General features: G+C 35.9%; 1 protein-coding gene across 1 annotated transcript in view; it reads right to left on the bottom strand.

Annotated features, from left to right (window-relative positions):
• LOC149784758 (uncharacterized) overlaps nucleotides 1-16,267 on the bottom strand; it is a 93,675-nt gene that overhangs the window by 7,258 nt on the left and 70,150 nt on the right. The window contains exons 11-15 of the mRNA XM_089932782.1: nucleotides 13,731-14,306; nucleotides 11,866-11,896; nucleotides 8,537-8,629; nucleotides 4,366-4,625; nucleotides 3,256-3,532 (exon numbers count right to left, since the gene is read on the bottom strand). Coding sequence (XP_089788908.1) covers nucleotides 3,256-3,532; nucleotides 4,366-4,625; nucleotides 8,537-8,629; nucleotides 11,866-11,896; nucleotides 13,731-14,306 — 1,237 coding nt within the window. The remainder of the gene's footprint in view (nucleotides 1-3,255; nucleotides 3,533-4,365; nucleotides 4,626-8,536; nucleotides 8,630-11,865; nucleotides 11,897-13,730; nucleotides 14,307-16,267) is intronic.

The raw sequence follows: 16,267 nt of genomic DNA, 5'->3' as shown, positions 1-16,267 counted from the left end.
GAAGGTTTGAATCAGGAAGCTGTCATGAGTAGGACTGACCCATCTTGTCAGAACCGCAGGTAATTGGGGTCTGGGGACAGGGCATGTATTTCACAAATTCTGCCTGCCATCACTAAGGTCAAGTGGAAAGAGGTCTTGTAAAAAAAGGTGAGCCAGAGATGCCCATGCAATTAATTCAAAGAGGGTCTTTTAAGCCAGGTTAATACACAAGAGAGGTTCCACTTGGGGCATAAGGTTAATGTTATAGGCTGTGCATACTCCAAGTTAGAGAGTAGATCGGACAAGTTTTGTGTGAGATCTTCGTGCCCATGATGATGAAAGGTGTCAGCAATCATGGAGCAGTAGCCTTTGATAGTACACAGAGCTAATTTGTCCAGATAACCTGATTTTGCCACCGAAGAAATGGTCCGGACATGCGCCATGACTTAATCATGAAACGAGTGATGACGCAGGGGCTTATATTGAGACCAAATGGCAGTGCCCTGAAGTGATATACCACATCCTTGTAGGTACACCGCATGAACTTCCTGGAAGTCTGGCGAATATGAACATGGAGGTAAGCATCTTTTTAATCCACAATAATGGCAAAGGCTTTACATTAGGTGGCATTTAAAATGAAGCGATTGAGGATGCTGAGGCCAATGACAGGGTGCAGAGAGCCGTTTGCCTTTGGAACAAAAAAGAGTCTGGAGCAGAATCCCAACAGAGTGTTTCAAACAAGTTCTACTGCCCTTTTCTGAAGAAAGTTGTCTATTTCATGCTGCAATGCAGTGGCGTTGACTGGATCCAATGGGACGTTGGTGAATGTTCGAACTTTAGACAGCAGTGTAGGAATATGATGCAGAGTGCTTCATAAACGACTTGCCGAGTCCAGGTATCGTTGTGGCAAATTTTCTCTCATTTGCCAGTGAAGAAAAGCAACCTTCCTCCTACCGTGATGTCTGGAAAGGGCAGATTGGAGACGGGGTCAATTTTTAGGGAGAAGAAGCTGTCAAAAGGAACAAAGCAAAGGTTCCCCTGAATGGATCTCTGGCAGTACTGTTTTCTGGAGGTTTGTGTCCTACGTGTCTTGGATCTCTTTCCTGATTTCCTATAGTATCCCTGTAATGATGCTGTGGTGGCTGGTTAGGGTAATTTGTTTTTTTTGGTGTCCTATTTACATTCTCTTTAATCTGGCTGTTTAACAAAGGGTTGGATGATAAAGGTTGTGTACAATCTGGCTTTATGGTGATCCTTTAGAAAGGTGGAGGCTGCAAGTACAGAGTCCCTTTCACCAACTGCAGATTAGTAGCAGCGGTGACTGTGTTGACCAAGGTGTGTTGTGCTGCCCTATTTAAAACAAGGGCCATACGTGATACTAACTCCCACACATGTCCTGTAGAAGTTGAAGTGGAAGGAGAAATGCTATATTCTGCTTTTTGGAAAACTGCCATAGTAGAGAGTCACTCGACTATACTGCGCATGAACTTTTAAGTATCGTCAATGGCCAGTTGATCCGTACGTATTGAGTATGATTTGGAAATCCTCAAAGTGCCGATATCTGGGTCTATTGCTGAGGTTTCCAAGTGAAAGGATGTTGTGTGAGTGGTAGAAACGCCAACAAAAGTGAGATGGAAGATGTTTTTATGTAGAGAAAAGTCTGTTAATGCCGGGATCTGCAATTGGTGATGAAGACAGTCTGAGTTCAGAATGTCTGCAACCCTCTCTGACTGCAGAAGTAACTTGAAGGTAGTCTCCTCCTTCTTTGTCATAAGATCAACATAAGCTGGGACACTAGACTAGTTTGGTGTTGTGTAGTGGAAGGTGGGCAAAGCTATCTGGGGTATAAGGTGGAATACTTCCTCAATGGAGGCATGGAGGGCTGAATAGTCATGTGACATCGTGTAGTCCAGAATCTATGATTTTCCTGAGAATAAGCATCATCATCCTTAGGGGTATGAGGTGAGCCTGAAGATGACGAGATCTGTCGTCCATGAAACTCGTAGTCACGGAGGAAGGAGGCTCTTCCCGTGGCAGTGTGTCAGGAGACTGGTGAAGCAATGTCGACATTGTAAGTCTGAGACGCTAAATGAGTCATTGTGCCAGAAGGGAATTCTGCAGAGGAATATGTGTTGGAGCTGTCCCTGTTTATATCTGCTAGACATACATCTATTTGCATCAATTGAAAGAAACTATTAAAATGAACTTGCACGAAATTATGGAATTGTCAGCAGAAATTCATTTAAAGATAAAAATGAAAAAGCTGGTTATGGGTTTCCTTTGAAATAACTATGAATAACATCCTGATGTCCATTTTCATCCTATGACACTTTTCACTTATTTTATGAAGAGTCTTATGATATAATCATGAGTCTTAATATACAACATGACACACTTGACTTCTCTCTCTCTCCCAAACAACATGATTGTCTGTCTTCTCGCACAGGCAACATAATATTTGTGTTTACAAACACAGCATGATTATTGTCTTCTCTTGCACAAGTTTTTGTTTCCACCCACAACTTGATTGTTGTCCTTTCTCACAAACATAATATAGTTCTTTTGTCTTCTATCTCGCACAAAACAAGGTTGTCATTATGTCTCACAAACACAACATAATTCTTGTCTTCTCAAGCACATACAACATGATTATCATCTTCTAAAACAACATAATTATTGTCTTCAAAAAACACATACACACATACAAAAATATTTTTGCTAATGCGTGTTTTATCTCGTGACATAGCAAAGCATACTTAAGATGTATGCTTGTATTTGCTGCGTAATATTTCCTATACAGTTACTATGGCTAGAAGCAGTTGATATCAGAATATTTACTGACATTCATTTTTTTCTTAATAACGCACTATGTTACTCAGTTTTGTCCTTGTCATTTATGTTATATACCATATATGATCTTTATGATAGAGTACGTCTCGAGTACAGTATGATATTCAATCATTATGATAGACTGTATGTCTTGAGTACAGTATGATATATGATCTCTATGACAGACTGCATTTCTTGATTACACTATGATATATGATCTCTATGATGGACTTCATGTCCTGAGAGACCACTTTCTGCTGGCAGATTCAGTTTGTCTTCCTTCAGTGTGAGTTTATTTCTATTAAAATGTAGTGTGTTACTAAGATCATTATTATTTCAATCAGGTAATATAAAATTACCAAATTATCCGATCACCTAACTACTCTACTCATCAACACAGGGATTTAAATAGAAACAAGTATAAATTCAAGCTAGTTTTAATCTTACCTATGGGTTGTAATGATAGATAATGTGACTCCCAGATGTGCCCTAGAAGAATGGGCTTCCCATGAAAATCTGTCTGACCAACAACCCACACAATGATGTCTTCAGGGCCTGCAGACGGTGAGCTCATAACAATCATAATATCCATTTGTAGCATCCTAGCCATAGCAACCACCACCACATGGTCTGCCCATTCTCCATTCCTGGCCATTCGCATACAGTAATCTTCGAATGTCTCATCATAGATGAAACTATCCAAATTTATGGTGCCTTCAGGTGCCTGCGTAGGTTAAAAAACATTCAATTTAGTACTTGTTAGTTCAAACAAATCAATATTCAGTTCATCATAAGACAAAGATGCTGATGCTTTATTACCCCACATCTAATTAGTGCATTGAGTTCTCATTGGGCAGTGTTGGTCATATGTAAACATATTTATGTCAATAACTCCTTAAATGTTTCTCATATTTGCTACATCATGGATGTTATATGAATTTAAACTACTGTGGAAAGATTGTTATGGTCATTTACTGCATGACCTGTTAGCTAGCACATTGAAAGTACATTTTTCAGTAAGTAATGAATTGATATAGTACAAATCCTGCACATCACATTAAGATCTGGTATGGAGTGATACAGAATCAGCAACACCTTTCATTAGGATCAGCCCAAATGTTTGCCTGATCAAACAAGATTAATGACTCAGTATCATTCCACACTGAGTTATTAATAAACCATAAAATGTAATAGAATTGTGTTTCTTTAAATGTTTGTTTCTCATAGTATTGGTTTATTAATCAAGGACGTCACAGATATAACACAAGTTCTTTCAAAGATTGTGTATGTATGTCTCTCTCTCTCTCATCTAGGACACCAGTGGAAACAAATACATAACTGGGTTTTCTCTTTCATCCAGCAAACCATTGGATTCAAATAAATATCCCACCTCTCTCTCTCCCTCTATCTCTCCCACACAATAAGTCACTTGTTTATGAATCCCTATAATGTTTACAGTTTCTGATCATCAAGCCCTTAATGTACATCTGAGAAAAAGTTTCAAAAATGTCCTTCAAATTTTCTTTTTTGTAGAGACAGCATAAAAGTTTTTCTTACCTGCAGTGCTCTATTTGTCCTCATGAATGCAACTACGTCCTGGCGTAGCTGTTGTGGTGATTGTTGTACAACACAATTTAATCGGTGAAGCTGACTGGAGACAGCCTCAAAAAAGCAGTTCCCATTAGCAGGAGTTACACCATGAAGTTCCAGCCCCACTGACAGACAATTATCTTCCAGTGTAGACTGACTTGTAGAAGAAGCTTGCTGTGACTTGTTTAGAATCTGGCACAACAGTTTAGGGTCAGAACAAGGCACTCCTGCAAACAAAATTTTATATAAGCTTACACAATAAAACTTTTTACAACAGTTTATGGTTTGATCAAGGCACTCCTGCAAACAAACGTTTACATATGCATGCTCACTTGATCTTGATCAGAAAGAAGCTAGAGCTTCAATAGTTTAAAATAGAAAATGCATTTTGCTATATCAGCACTCCAAATACCCCTATCATACTGTTGTATCCACAAGGCAATGTACTTTAAAAGTTTAGTGACCATTATGAATTTAGTCTTCCAAGTACCAATTAAACTTTAGAAGCCATAGAACAACAAGGTTGAAAAGTTAGTGGCTATATCAAATGTAGGTCATTGCAGGAGACTAATTTGGTCCCTACATAGGGCAAATGAAAGACAAAAATGAGTGTGGATTTCAAGACTGAAGGTGACAAATAGCAAATTTATACTGAAGGCAAATTCAGATTTATTATAGAAGGTTAATTCAAGAACATTCAGATCTTTTAGCAAAACTGTCAACTGTAATTTTCTGTTTATACCTCAGGCCATAAAATGAACTTCACTATTTGAATCTTGCTGAACCATGTCTTTACATACTGACTGGAATGAAACAGACTATTAGGATTATGGTTTGTAACATGCTAACCATGTCTTTTCCATCTTCGCTAGTCAAGGTCCCAATGCGTTAACACTATCTACACCACGGCGGATCGTTCAGATATTTCAGTGCTTGGGGTCTGTGAATTTCATTCACATCCAAATCGAATCCAAGTTGTTCAAATCTGAACACTGTTCCTATAATACCAAGACAAGTGGAGTACACCACTGGAATGGATTCGTAAATAAGCAATTTTCCAGTGCCGGTATGTGTTTGTTCAAATACATCCTTTTCCTCATAAATACATGTAATGGCTTCTGTCTGCTACATATTAATACTTTCAATGTTAAACTTACAATGTATCCTTTTGAAGTCAATTAGCTCTACCATTTTTAGCAGATGTACAATGAATTGCTGTTATACATTGTTTAATTGGCATTACATGTTAAGGGAGACAACGCATGAAATCCAATGTTTTGAAATATATATATGATCCGCCAAGGTGTAGATATGGTTATAACATCAAAACTTTGGCATACGAAGATGTGTCTTTAAATACTGACTGTACTAAAATGTTGGCTTACAAATTCACTGTCTGAAGCATGCTGAATCATGTTTTTATTTAATGACAGGACTAACATTGAATTTTATATTTACTGTCTATAGCTTGACAGATAAATGATCTATACTGATAGTTTTTATATTAATGATGCCTAAACCTTACATGCATTTATCAGTTCTACTAATAGTATATTTACTGCTGACTAAATTTCCTGTATATGTTTCCATGTACATATTTAGGGTAATTACACTGACAGTAATTTTACGGCCAAATGAATTTCCTGTATTTGCTTCCATGCACACATTTTCAAGATATTTTACTATTAGAAGAGATTACTATAGGATGTCAGCCACACTAATCACACATACAAGTGGTGATTTAATATAGGAACCAGTAGCCATGAAATCACAAAGGCGTAATGAAATAAATTGCACGTTCCATCTATTTGGTGTGTGACAAGGGTACAAGGGTACACATGTATCATTAGAGAGTGCTACAGTATATCATTGTTAAGGTTCATGTTATGATTTTAAGGTGAAAAGAAGCGAATTTTAAATTGCCATTCTGAATATTTAGTTGCAAATGTAATTATTTTCATTGCAATGATGAGAGTTATTTATTTGTTGTACAATAAATCAGTCTCAAATTTGGTATAGGTTTAATTTAATCACTGATCTGAGTGTCTACCACAGTAAAGGATTAGAACTGGATGGTATGAATGAACAGCCAATTTGATTTCAAAATGAAACAACAATCTACAACTCTGATCAGGTAAACCTGTTATGTAAATCAGGATTTTACCACTCTGTAACATATATACTTGCAGACCTATGTTGTAAAGAACATCTAAACTTAATGTGGTGGTACACGGGTAAACAGGAATGGAAAAATTTGATAGGAATATGAGCTGCATAAAAGCAACAGCCACAAGTGGGTCTTGTATCACTTTCCGTCCTTAGAAAATATTATCAGTTGACTATTTCTCATGGCAGACTCATGTATTATTGTGAAAACAAAATCCAAGTTACTATCTCCCAACTCTGAATCATATCGATTTGGTATATTTCACTTTTATTCATTTGTTCTTAATGGCATGATATGCACATTATCATGAACTTAATCAAGCCATAATAAGATATGTAGTTGCTATATGTCAACAATCTCAGCCATCAAGTCAAACAGGTGCTTGATATATTGTTTACAAACTCAGTCAATCAGGTGCAAGTACACAGCACATCAAATAATGTGTTTGAATTTCAGTCACAATCATCTTCAACCAATACTGTGATGACAAAGTTTGTCCAACAGCAAATTAGCAAGAGTCTTGAGCATAGTTTAAGATCTCTATATCAGGCATAATACCAACTCTAGAATATATGCATGTCTCGGTCATAAAAGTGAACCAACATTTTGATGAACTTAGTCTATTTACTAGGGGGGAAATTATACACAAGTGTGCATTGATAAAATTCATGATACACAGCCTATGATCCGATTTGTTATAGATATACTTATCACCGTGATGATCTTTTGATCTGTAGAAGGGCTGTCAGTGGTAAGGTGGTGCCGTTTTATATGTGTTGATATCTTGGTTGTATTTTCATTCAACAAAATTAAAGACAAACATACAATTATCTCCTGTTCATATGTCATTCTTATCCTTGACAGAGACAGAAAGTACTTCAACAAAATCAACCCTTAACTTGTCAATGATTTTCAATCAACCTTTAACTTGTCAATGAATTTCAATCTACCTTGAACTTGTCAATGATTTCCAATCAACCTTTAACTTGTCAATGATTTTCAATCCACCTTTTAGGTCATTTAAGGTTGCTGAAATGCAGGACCCCTCTTAGTCATCAACCCCTTATTTTGCATGAATGCATTAAAACATCTTATTGTATGCCTTTACTTAATCTGGAAGGTGTTAAGATATTATCTTCACAGCTGAAAAACTAGTGCAATTTCCCCTTGAAAGAGAAACCTTATCTAGAGCTAATGAGAATGCTGGAGTGGACTCACTTTAAATGCAAACAATTGCTGTTGACAAAGGCACTCATTTCTGTCAGTTGAAAAGGTAAATTGTTGGCAACACTTACTCTTCTTCTACAAATTATCAAGTTGAAAATAACTCTTCAATTTTAAATCTTAACCCTTGCGCCTTCTGAGCTAATTGTTGGGGGTGGGGTTTTGTTATCCCACTGGTATGGTCAGTCGATGATTACACATATCAATGCAAAAGGTGACATTCCAGAATCATTAATTAGCACAATTTAAGTAATTTACAGATCATTTAATAGCCACATTTGCAAGAATTTATCTGTCACACTGTCATCTTCTGAGCTAAATGTTTGGGGGGAGTTCTTATCCCACTGGTACAATCAGACAAACTGGAACTATTTGGATCAAATTTCCATTGTAAATACACTAAATTTACTTATGAAATGTGGTATTGTTTTACCACAGACTTGAACACACAGTAGCCAACATCATAACTCAATTTAACTCATTTCACTGAGACAAACCGAACGTGTAGCCTTCAAACTTAATCCAAGTAGACATGATATGAAGCAACATAGATACTTCACATAAAAGTGATTATTAAATGATCAGTCCAGAAATGAAATCATACAGAAGGAACACGTCAGGAATATCTCCTTTATGTTGACATACCTGTAGCTAAACATACTGATGTCATAAAATTTCTAGCATGGAATTGACGAGGAGGAGATTTCAAACCATGTGAGCTAATTAGATAAGTAAAATAATTAATACCTTTGGAATGATACAGTTTACTTGGAATGTTCATTGTTCTAGCTCTCACGTCATGTACTTGAGGCAGGATCTGATCATTGAGATCTTTGTTTGCTGAATAAGAAAGTGGTGTCTTACATGTAAATAAATTTATATATCAATACAATAAGCTGGCCACCTCTAACTTAAATAAAATTATGTCTTACACACAAAGATATCTCACGGTACAACAAGATACTCAGCTATCAATAGAGCTTGAAAGTGCAAATCATAGTGAAGATTTAAAACATAAATTTTGGGACGTTCTGTAAAATGCCTACTGTGACAAGAGTAATGTAGGAAGAAAAATTAAACATGTTTGAAATCATTAAACAAACACTATAACACAAACTGAATGCCGAAGACAGCAACAAAGATTTCATTGCTGACTCCATTGCTAAGAAAGACATTGACATACCCTCCCCCCAAAATAAATTGCTTGAAGGTTACAAGGAGACAAGAAGGAAGCTACTGTTGCTATGGGCTTTTAGTGTTAAGTGGGTTTAACACCATTTTGCAGTACAGGATAGACTATATATGGTAGCCAGCATATATAAACTCCAAGTATAACCACCCGCCCACCAATTGGAAGTTAACAGGCAAAGTTTCTCACAAATCCACATTTGCTGAACTTAAATGATTATGCTTTCTTTTTTCTAAATAAAAATGTACACCCCAGTGTAATTTTGTTTTCGAAAATGTTTTATTAGCTCTCAGCATAGCAAATTTAAAGTAATCATTCAAATTATATGGTGTGCTTCTGGTATTCTTGAAAGAAAGTTGAAAACCAAAAAATGAAGCTCACTTTCTTTATCCCGATGAAATGGAAAATTAATTTGATTAATTAGTTGTTTTATTTATGAATCCATTCATTTATTAATGCATCCTTTTTCAGTTACAATTTCATTCACCACCGATTTTCTTACACTAATATTTTTAAATCTATAAATGTATATTTTAAAAGGCAGTAATTGTAGGAACAGTAAAACTGAAAACCAAAGGTGCATTGGAAAAATATACTGCCAAACATTCATATTAAAAGGAGGTCATAAATAAAAAGAGGCCCAAGTGGACTTAAAACCAATCACCTGTGTGATCTACTTAACTCATTCGGCCCCAGAGGTTTTTGTTGTTTTTGCCTGAAATGTGCGTATGAACGAGATTTGGGGTGCTATTTCTGAATACATCATAATACAGCGGTTTTCAACAGATTATCCATGAGAATAATGCCAAGTTGTATTAGAAACATCAATTTCCATTGGTTATTTTGCTTGCGCATGAGCAGAAGGGTAAAAGTTGGAGTTCTTTTTCTTTTTTTGCTTAACAGACTCATCATTTTCGTATGGAGACCGCAATTTATTCCAAATGCCCACCTTATCCTAGTTTTTGCAATGATTCACCTGTCTGTGTGCAGTTAAGACCAGCATGCCTTAGATCTGAGGCCAAAAGGTCTAAAATCTGGACACAAAATCGCATTCCGATCTCGAGCGAATTTTGGGTGAAAAAAAAAGGGTCCAAAAAATGAGCTTTTTCTGACTGTATTTTGTAGTGCAACTAGAACTTCCAGATTATTTGATAACATTTTAGAGCTATATCTGTTTGCTTTTTTTTAATACCACCCACGTTGGTCTATCTTAAATGGCCTTGATGCTGCAGGGCTTTGAAGTAGGGTACAGCCTCATCACACCTACAGACGGGATCGGGGCTGAATTGGTTAATATCCAAACGCACTAGCAATTGGTCAAGAAATTCAAAGTAGTTTTGAAAAGCTGTTTGGAATGGCTTTATCAGTTTTAATAATGATGGCCTTATCGGACAGCTCTGCATCAGTCTTATAAGCATAAAGCTGTTGATACCAGAGGACTTTCTGTCAAACATAGACAATGTATGTAGAGCAGTTTCTGAGAGGAAATCATTTAAAGCTTTTCCTTCTATTTTTAGTAACAACAGCCATATTTAATAGTGACTCATGAAAGCCCTTAATGTCAGGATTCTTTCTGTGAGATTTAGTGTAATTCTGTTGTTCATTTTCTCAAATGTCATTTATAAGGTTTTCTATCGTATTCACTGTGGCCATATTGTATGGTGTTTAGACAGCATGTGTACAAATTTTGAAAACCTTTACACGAGGGGTCTTCTTCCAAATTTGTAGAATTCTCTTGAAATGTTCTTGTGAATAATTTGATCCAAATTTCTGGCTTTGTTTTTGTTTTCAGTTATGTGGCGTAATTCCAAGGCCGTTAACATCATGAAAGCCTTCTGTACCTGGATCGTTAGAGTTAAATTTAATTTGTCCACTTCTATTTTGCAGTTTTTGGATAAAACTTACTAAAGGGTCTTCTTAATATTAGTAAGCTACCATACCATTGAAGGTTTAAGGTCTTCCTTCCAGGATGCTTTGTATTAAGGATGATCAAACTATGTTAAGAATTTTTGGAACAATGTCATCTGAAGGTTATTCTAATTTTAGTAATTGTTTCTTTATTTGATGGTAGATCAGCGTCATTTGTACAGTGACATGTGTTTATACCAGGACACACTCAGATAAGTTTGAGTGACAATGATCTCATGGGTTTTCTTACGAAATTCACAATACCAAGTTTGTATACCATTGACCATATCTAAAGGTGGATCAGCATTCCAAGTTTGATCAAAGCTGGATCAGAAATGTGGCTTCCAGAGTGGCAACACCTTCATCCAATGCGATGCAAGATCATCTCATTAGTATTCATGCAGGAGCATGGTCAAAATACTACATGCAAAATCATCTTATTAATATACATGAGGCTTGCTCATTATTGATATCATCCAAGAATTCCAATCTAAAAACTTCTGTTCCAAGTCTGAGTCAAAATTTTATCATGCAGCTTAAGCAGTAAGGAAGAAACAAGATGATATGGCATAAAAGAAATTTGGGCAACATGGGTCTGAGAATGGTCATTACCAGTGTGAATCATAAGACATTTACATTTAATGTCAGAAGGCAAGGAAATTATCTCTGGAGGAAACATTAATTTGTAATGACAAAATCAATTTTATTTATTAATATGGCTATCACATTAATGCATCATTCAAGGCAACATACTTCATTATTTAAATCTTCACCAGCAAATCTGCTTTTATAAATAATAATATTAGAATTCCAATCAATATTTCATTAGCAAAAACAATGCTACGATGAGAATACATTTTTCCCTACAGATCCCCAAAACAATCATTTTTCCTCCTGTGATGTTTGATAAAAGCAAAAACTTTTCCCATGGCTACATCTGCTAATGAAACTAAAACATCATACACTTTCTTTTGCTTACCAGTATTTCCTGCATTTTCTCCATGACTCCCCTGAAATTTAGAAAGTGTATCATAAGAGACATTTTGATTAGTAAAAGGATGTACCTTTAACATCTGTCCTCAATGGACATGAACTGAAGAATCACAGTAATATAATCTTAAAATGGCTTTAAATGAATTTAGAAGAATTCCCAACCTTAATTTCTGGTAGTCTGAGGACTTTGTAATTCTAATAAATGATGGAATTAAAGAAATGAATCCCCTCAATCAAACACAACTAGATGTTTTCTAAGACTGATAATAATATTAAGAATACCTAATTTTAAAATAATTATGTAATACAAACGAACAACACATATGCATCCTAGAATGGTACGAAGTTGTACACAAGGTCACTTGCTTTAAACTAATCAATCAGGAATTAGGTCAACTTGACCTTACAAGAGCTCATGTCCTGAAGTCAGATCACATGATGTTTACGTGGATAAGAGTACAACTCAACCTGAATCAATAAATGAATAGATTAATTATGATTACAAAAATATCCACTGATAAAAGCATCAAATAATTAAGCAAGAATCCCTTTAAGGGAATGACCATCTACTGATCCCTTTATGGGATTGAACTTCCAAAACCTTTGTTGTGGATATTTGTGGTGTTCCTCTTGGTACAAACAAACATAGCAACTGACATATTCAGTGGATCTGGTGCCAATCCCTGTACCAAGGGGAGATCACTCTGCCTGACAGCCACCTAGGTGCCTTTTAGCTAAATGTTTTAAGCCTTGGAGGGATGGATTTGCGAGACAGTAGTAGTTCTCCTAAGGTATTATGATTGGGTAATGTATTTAAGGAAGACAGATGGTGTATCTTTATATTTAATGTCAGTGTGGTTGTGATTAGGTGAGGGTTGGTACATATGTGTATGTGGATTATGTGTATGGTGATGATGACTTACAATACTAAGTCTACCAAATATTTGTTTCTTTGTATGTGTATTAAATGGTTTAAGAGTTGAATGTTCTATAGGCTTAAATAAAACATTGGCGTTATCCTCAATTGGATGACACCATGTTGGTCATTTGCACTGACACCTCTTGGGATAATAAAGGTCTCTGACAAACACAACATTTTTGTCTGGTATTATGGCAAGTATGTGTCAATCCATTCCAAATGATTAGTGACAAAATACTTTTTTATGCTCGCTTCCAAGAATCAACACATGTCAAATCATAACTATTTCTCATTTGACCAGCCAGGATATCACAGGAAGATCTTAGTTCATACTTCATATTTATATTTTTTTTTTTAAATGGCAATTTGAAGAGTTTATTGTTGCTTTTTCTGCATTTTCAATAATGTAATATGATAACCAGTTATGAAGGTGATTAATTTACATAAAAGGTTAAGACTTTGCAGAGATAGGTTTCTCTTTAACTGAGGGAAATTGTCTTTGTCTAATTATGTACTTCTATCAGCTACATCGTGGTACGGCTGAACATGCATCTATCCTACACATTTTATATAGCTAATGCCTCTCTGTCTAGTATTTATTTCAACATATATCGTGTTTCAATTTTTACATAGCAAATGCCATTGTATCTAGTCTTTATTTAAAGATTCATAAAATATCCAAAACATAGTGTTAGCTTTGCTTTGATAATATTTTATGATATATATTTTGTATCACAAAGTGTCTGGTTTATGTAAACATTAAAAGGCAAAGATCTTCCACAATCTGAAATACTTTTGTTGGGGGGGGGGGAGGGTAGATCTCTAAGGGAGCTAATACTTGTACTAGTCACATAAAAAGGCAAAATATTTACCACATTCAAAAATAGGTTTGCTTTGGTGAGATCTCTAAGGGACCTCAAACTTGTACTCACCGTATCCTCAAACCAAAACTGCAACAGTTTGCATGACTCAATCATATTGTCATGGAGCTCACAGCACACTTCAGCATTCTCTTTGAGTAGGGACACAGGGATCAGGCTGTTGATACTGTCACCATTGTATTCAGGACACTGTATGAAGTACTCAAACTTCAGACTCTGGCCAAGATATCCAATGATCTTGATGAGAGTGGCAGAGACAAACTGTCTCGCCTCCATGCAGAATTTTGAAGATGGAGTTCTGTCTTTGATGCCCATTCTTGTGACTCTCATATATATGATGTAGTCCCTAAAGTGAATGGTCAGTTTGTGATAATGGTCCAGCTGAAAAACGCAGCATCCACAGAAGATCAGATTCTCTAGCATCTTCTCATTCTTTTTTGTGGCTATTGGCCAGTGTGCAACACAGGCAGCAAGCAGTCTGTGAAAAATTGGGAATGGCAAATATTTTCCCAAGAAGACATAACAGATGACCGAGGAACTCTCCATCTGAGGGTTTAGAACTGGGCAGATGACCTCTCTAGGAGTCTGTTGATTGAGCATGCATGGGGCGAGAAAACAATTCTCCTCCTGAAAAAATAAAAGGATTCATTTTTAATGGGAAAATTTGCCAGAGCTATAACAGTTTCATTTTTCATAATGCAGGCCAAGTTGAGAAAACAATCAGGGGTGTTCTACTATATTACATCATTTTTCGTAAACAGTGCTAATTTTATTTATTCCATTAGCACCTTCATTCACTGGTTAAATATCTCTGTAATAAAAGATAAAGTCCAAACTTGTTACCTATGTACAATTCAGGAAGATGTGCTGCCAGAATTCTATCTTAAGGGTGACGTCAATGATATAAGGGAAATGGAAAAAAGGAGTTGTAAAATGGAATGGCCACAATTCAAGATTTAACTAACTCATCAATATCTGTCTCTCTTTCTTCCTGCTCCACTTTTTAGACCTCACTAATAATATCTTTAGGATACATCTGCTCTAAAATAATTTAAACTTACTTTCTTCAATCAGTAGTTTCTTGAGTACTATGCTAGATTTCTCATCTGTTCCATAATGCTGTATTAGGGTTTTTGGACATCCAATGCAGAGTCTGCTTGTGCAGACAGAGGTATTAAAATAAATATCCTTACTTCTTAACATCATTTTTCTTTATTATTTATTCAGTTTATCTTAACTCTGATACTAACATAATGGTTTTGAAGAATATAATCTGCAGGGTTAAACTGACTGATAGCAAATGAATATTGCATTCTACTTTTAATTTGTCTGAATTTTAATTAGTCTCAGTAATCTACCCTTTCTACAATTAATTTCAAAATACTGCTGAAAGGGAGATTGACCGTCCTGCTGTCTATTTTTGTCCATCTAACATGTACATTTGACCCATGTTTAACACCATTTTGCAGGTTTAAAATCACTCACTGGTATCTCCATTAACACTTTCCTAGCTCAAATAATCCAATATATTTCATAACTTTAAAAATTATTGTCATCATCACTATCATCAGCAAGAATTTACTGAACAAACTTGTAATGAACAACATCAGGATTCAGACATTATATGTGTTCAAGGTAGCCCGTATTTTAAATATGCTTTTGTAAAACTTTCTTCATGGAATGTTCAAACTACATCATAATTCTTATTCCAGGGCACACTGTGCCAATCAATTTTAGTTTAACAACCATTCATGCCATGCTTGAAGCACCTAGATGTGTAAACAGTTACCTTGCTGAAATACAGATGTTGCAACAAGAATGATTAAATACAAATTGTATACTTCACTGAGCATATTTTCATACGCAGAACTTTCAGCTGACTTGCAGGGGTTCTCCAAGCGTGTGAATTTGTACAATAGTTTGTATGATTCACGCAATTACACACCCTGACAGCATCTGTTTAAATACTTTACATGCCAATTAATGACTTTTGTGTGAAGTTTGTCTGTTGCTTTGTCAATACTTCCTGTTTGTCATGTAGGGGATAAGCTACATTAATTTCTGATTGGTGTTTATTGGTTACCCTGGACCAGAACATGTCAAGCAAAAACCACCAACCAGTGTTCTAGGTAACATATTTCATCGAGCGACACACCGGTAATGTCACTTTCAAAATGATCAAAATAACAAGATATAATCCAACATAAAACCTTTGTGGAAAAGTGGTTATTAAATAGTAAAGTACTTCATTATACACGTGAAACTTGTTGGAATGTATCCTGTATGTGACCTATTTTGTGAACATCATCTGGCATGACTGCTCTTCTCAACCTTTCTATGCAAGAGAGTGAGTGATGACTCTTTGGTTACTGAAAGACGGTAACCTATTTTTGGTCTACAAAAGCCTGTGTCAGGAGAACCACCGAACCCTCTGATCTGAACTGAACAGAGTTCAGGTTGACACAAAAGGCACGCAGCTTGATTATGATGTATGCAAAAGCTAAAGCTATCAGGAAACATTACTTGTATGATAGTGATTTTAGCGAAATGTGGGCTAGAGGTTTGAATGGATTAGAATTGAGCCATGT

This window comes from Sinohyriopsis cumingii, chromosome 14, assembly GCF_028554795.1.
Source record: "Sinohyriopsis cumingii isolate HCF-2022 chromosome 14, ASM2855479v2, whole genome shotgun sequence".
In the NCBI taxonomy this organism is placed as follows: domain Eukaryota; kingdom Metazoa; phylum Mollusca; class Bivalvia; order Unionida; family Unionidae; genus Sinohyriopsis; species Sinohyriopsis cumingii.
This window is presented reverse-complemented; position numbering and strand designations above follow the sequence as displayed.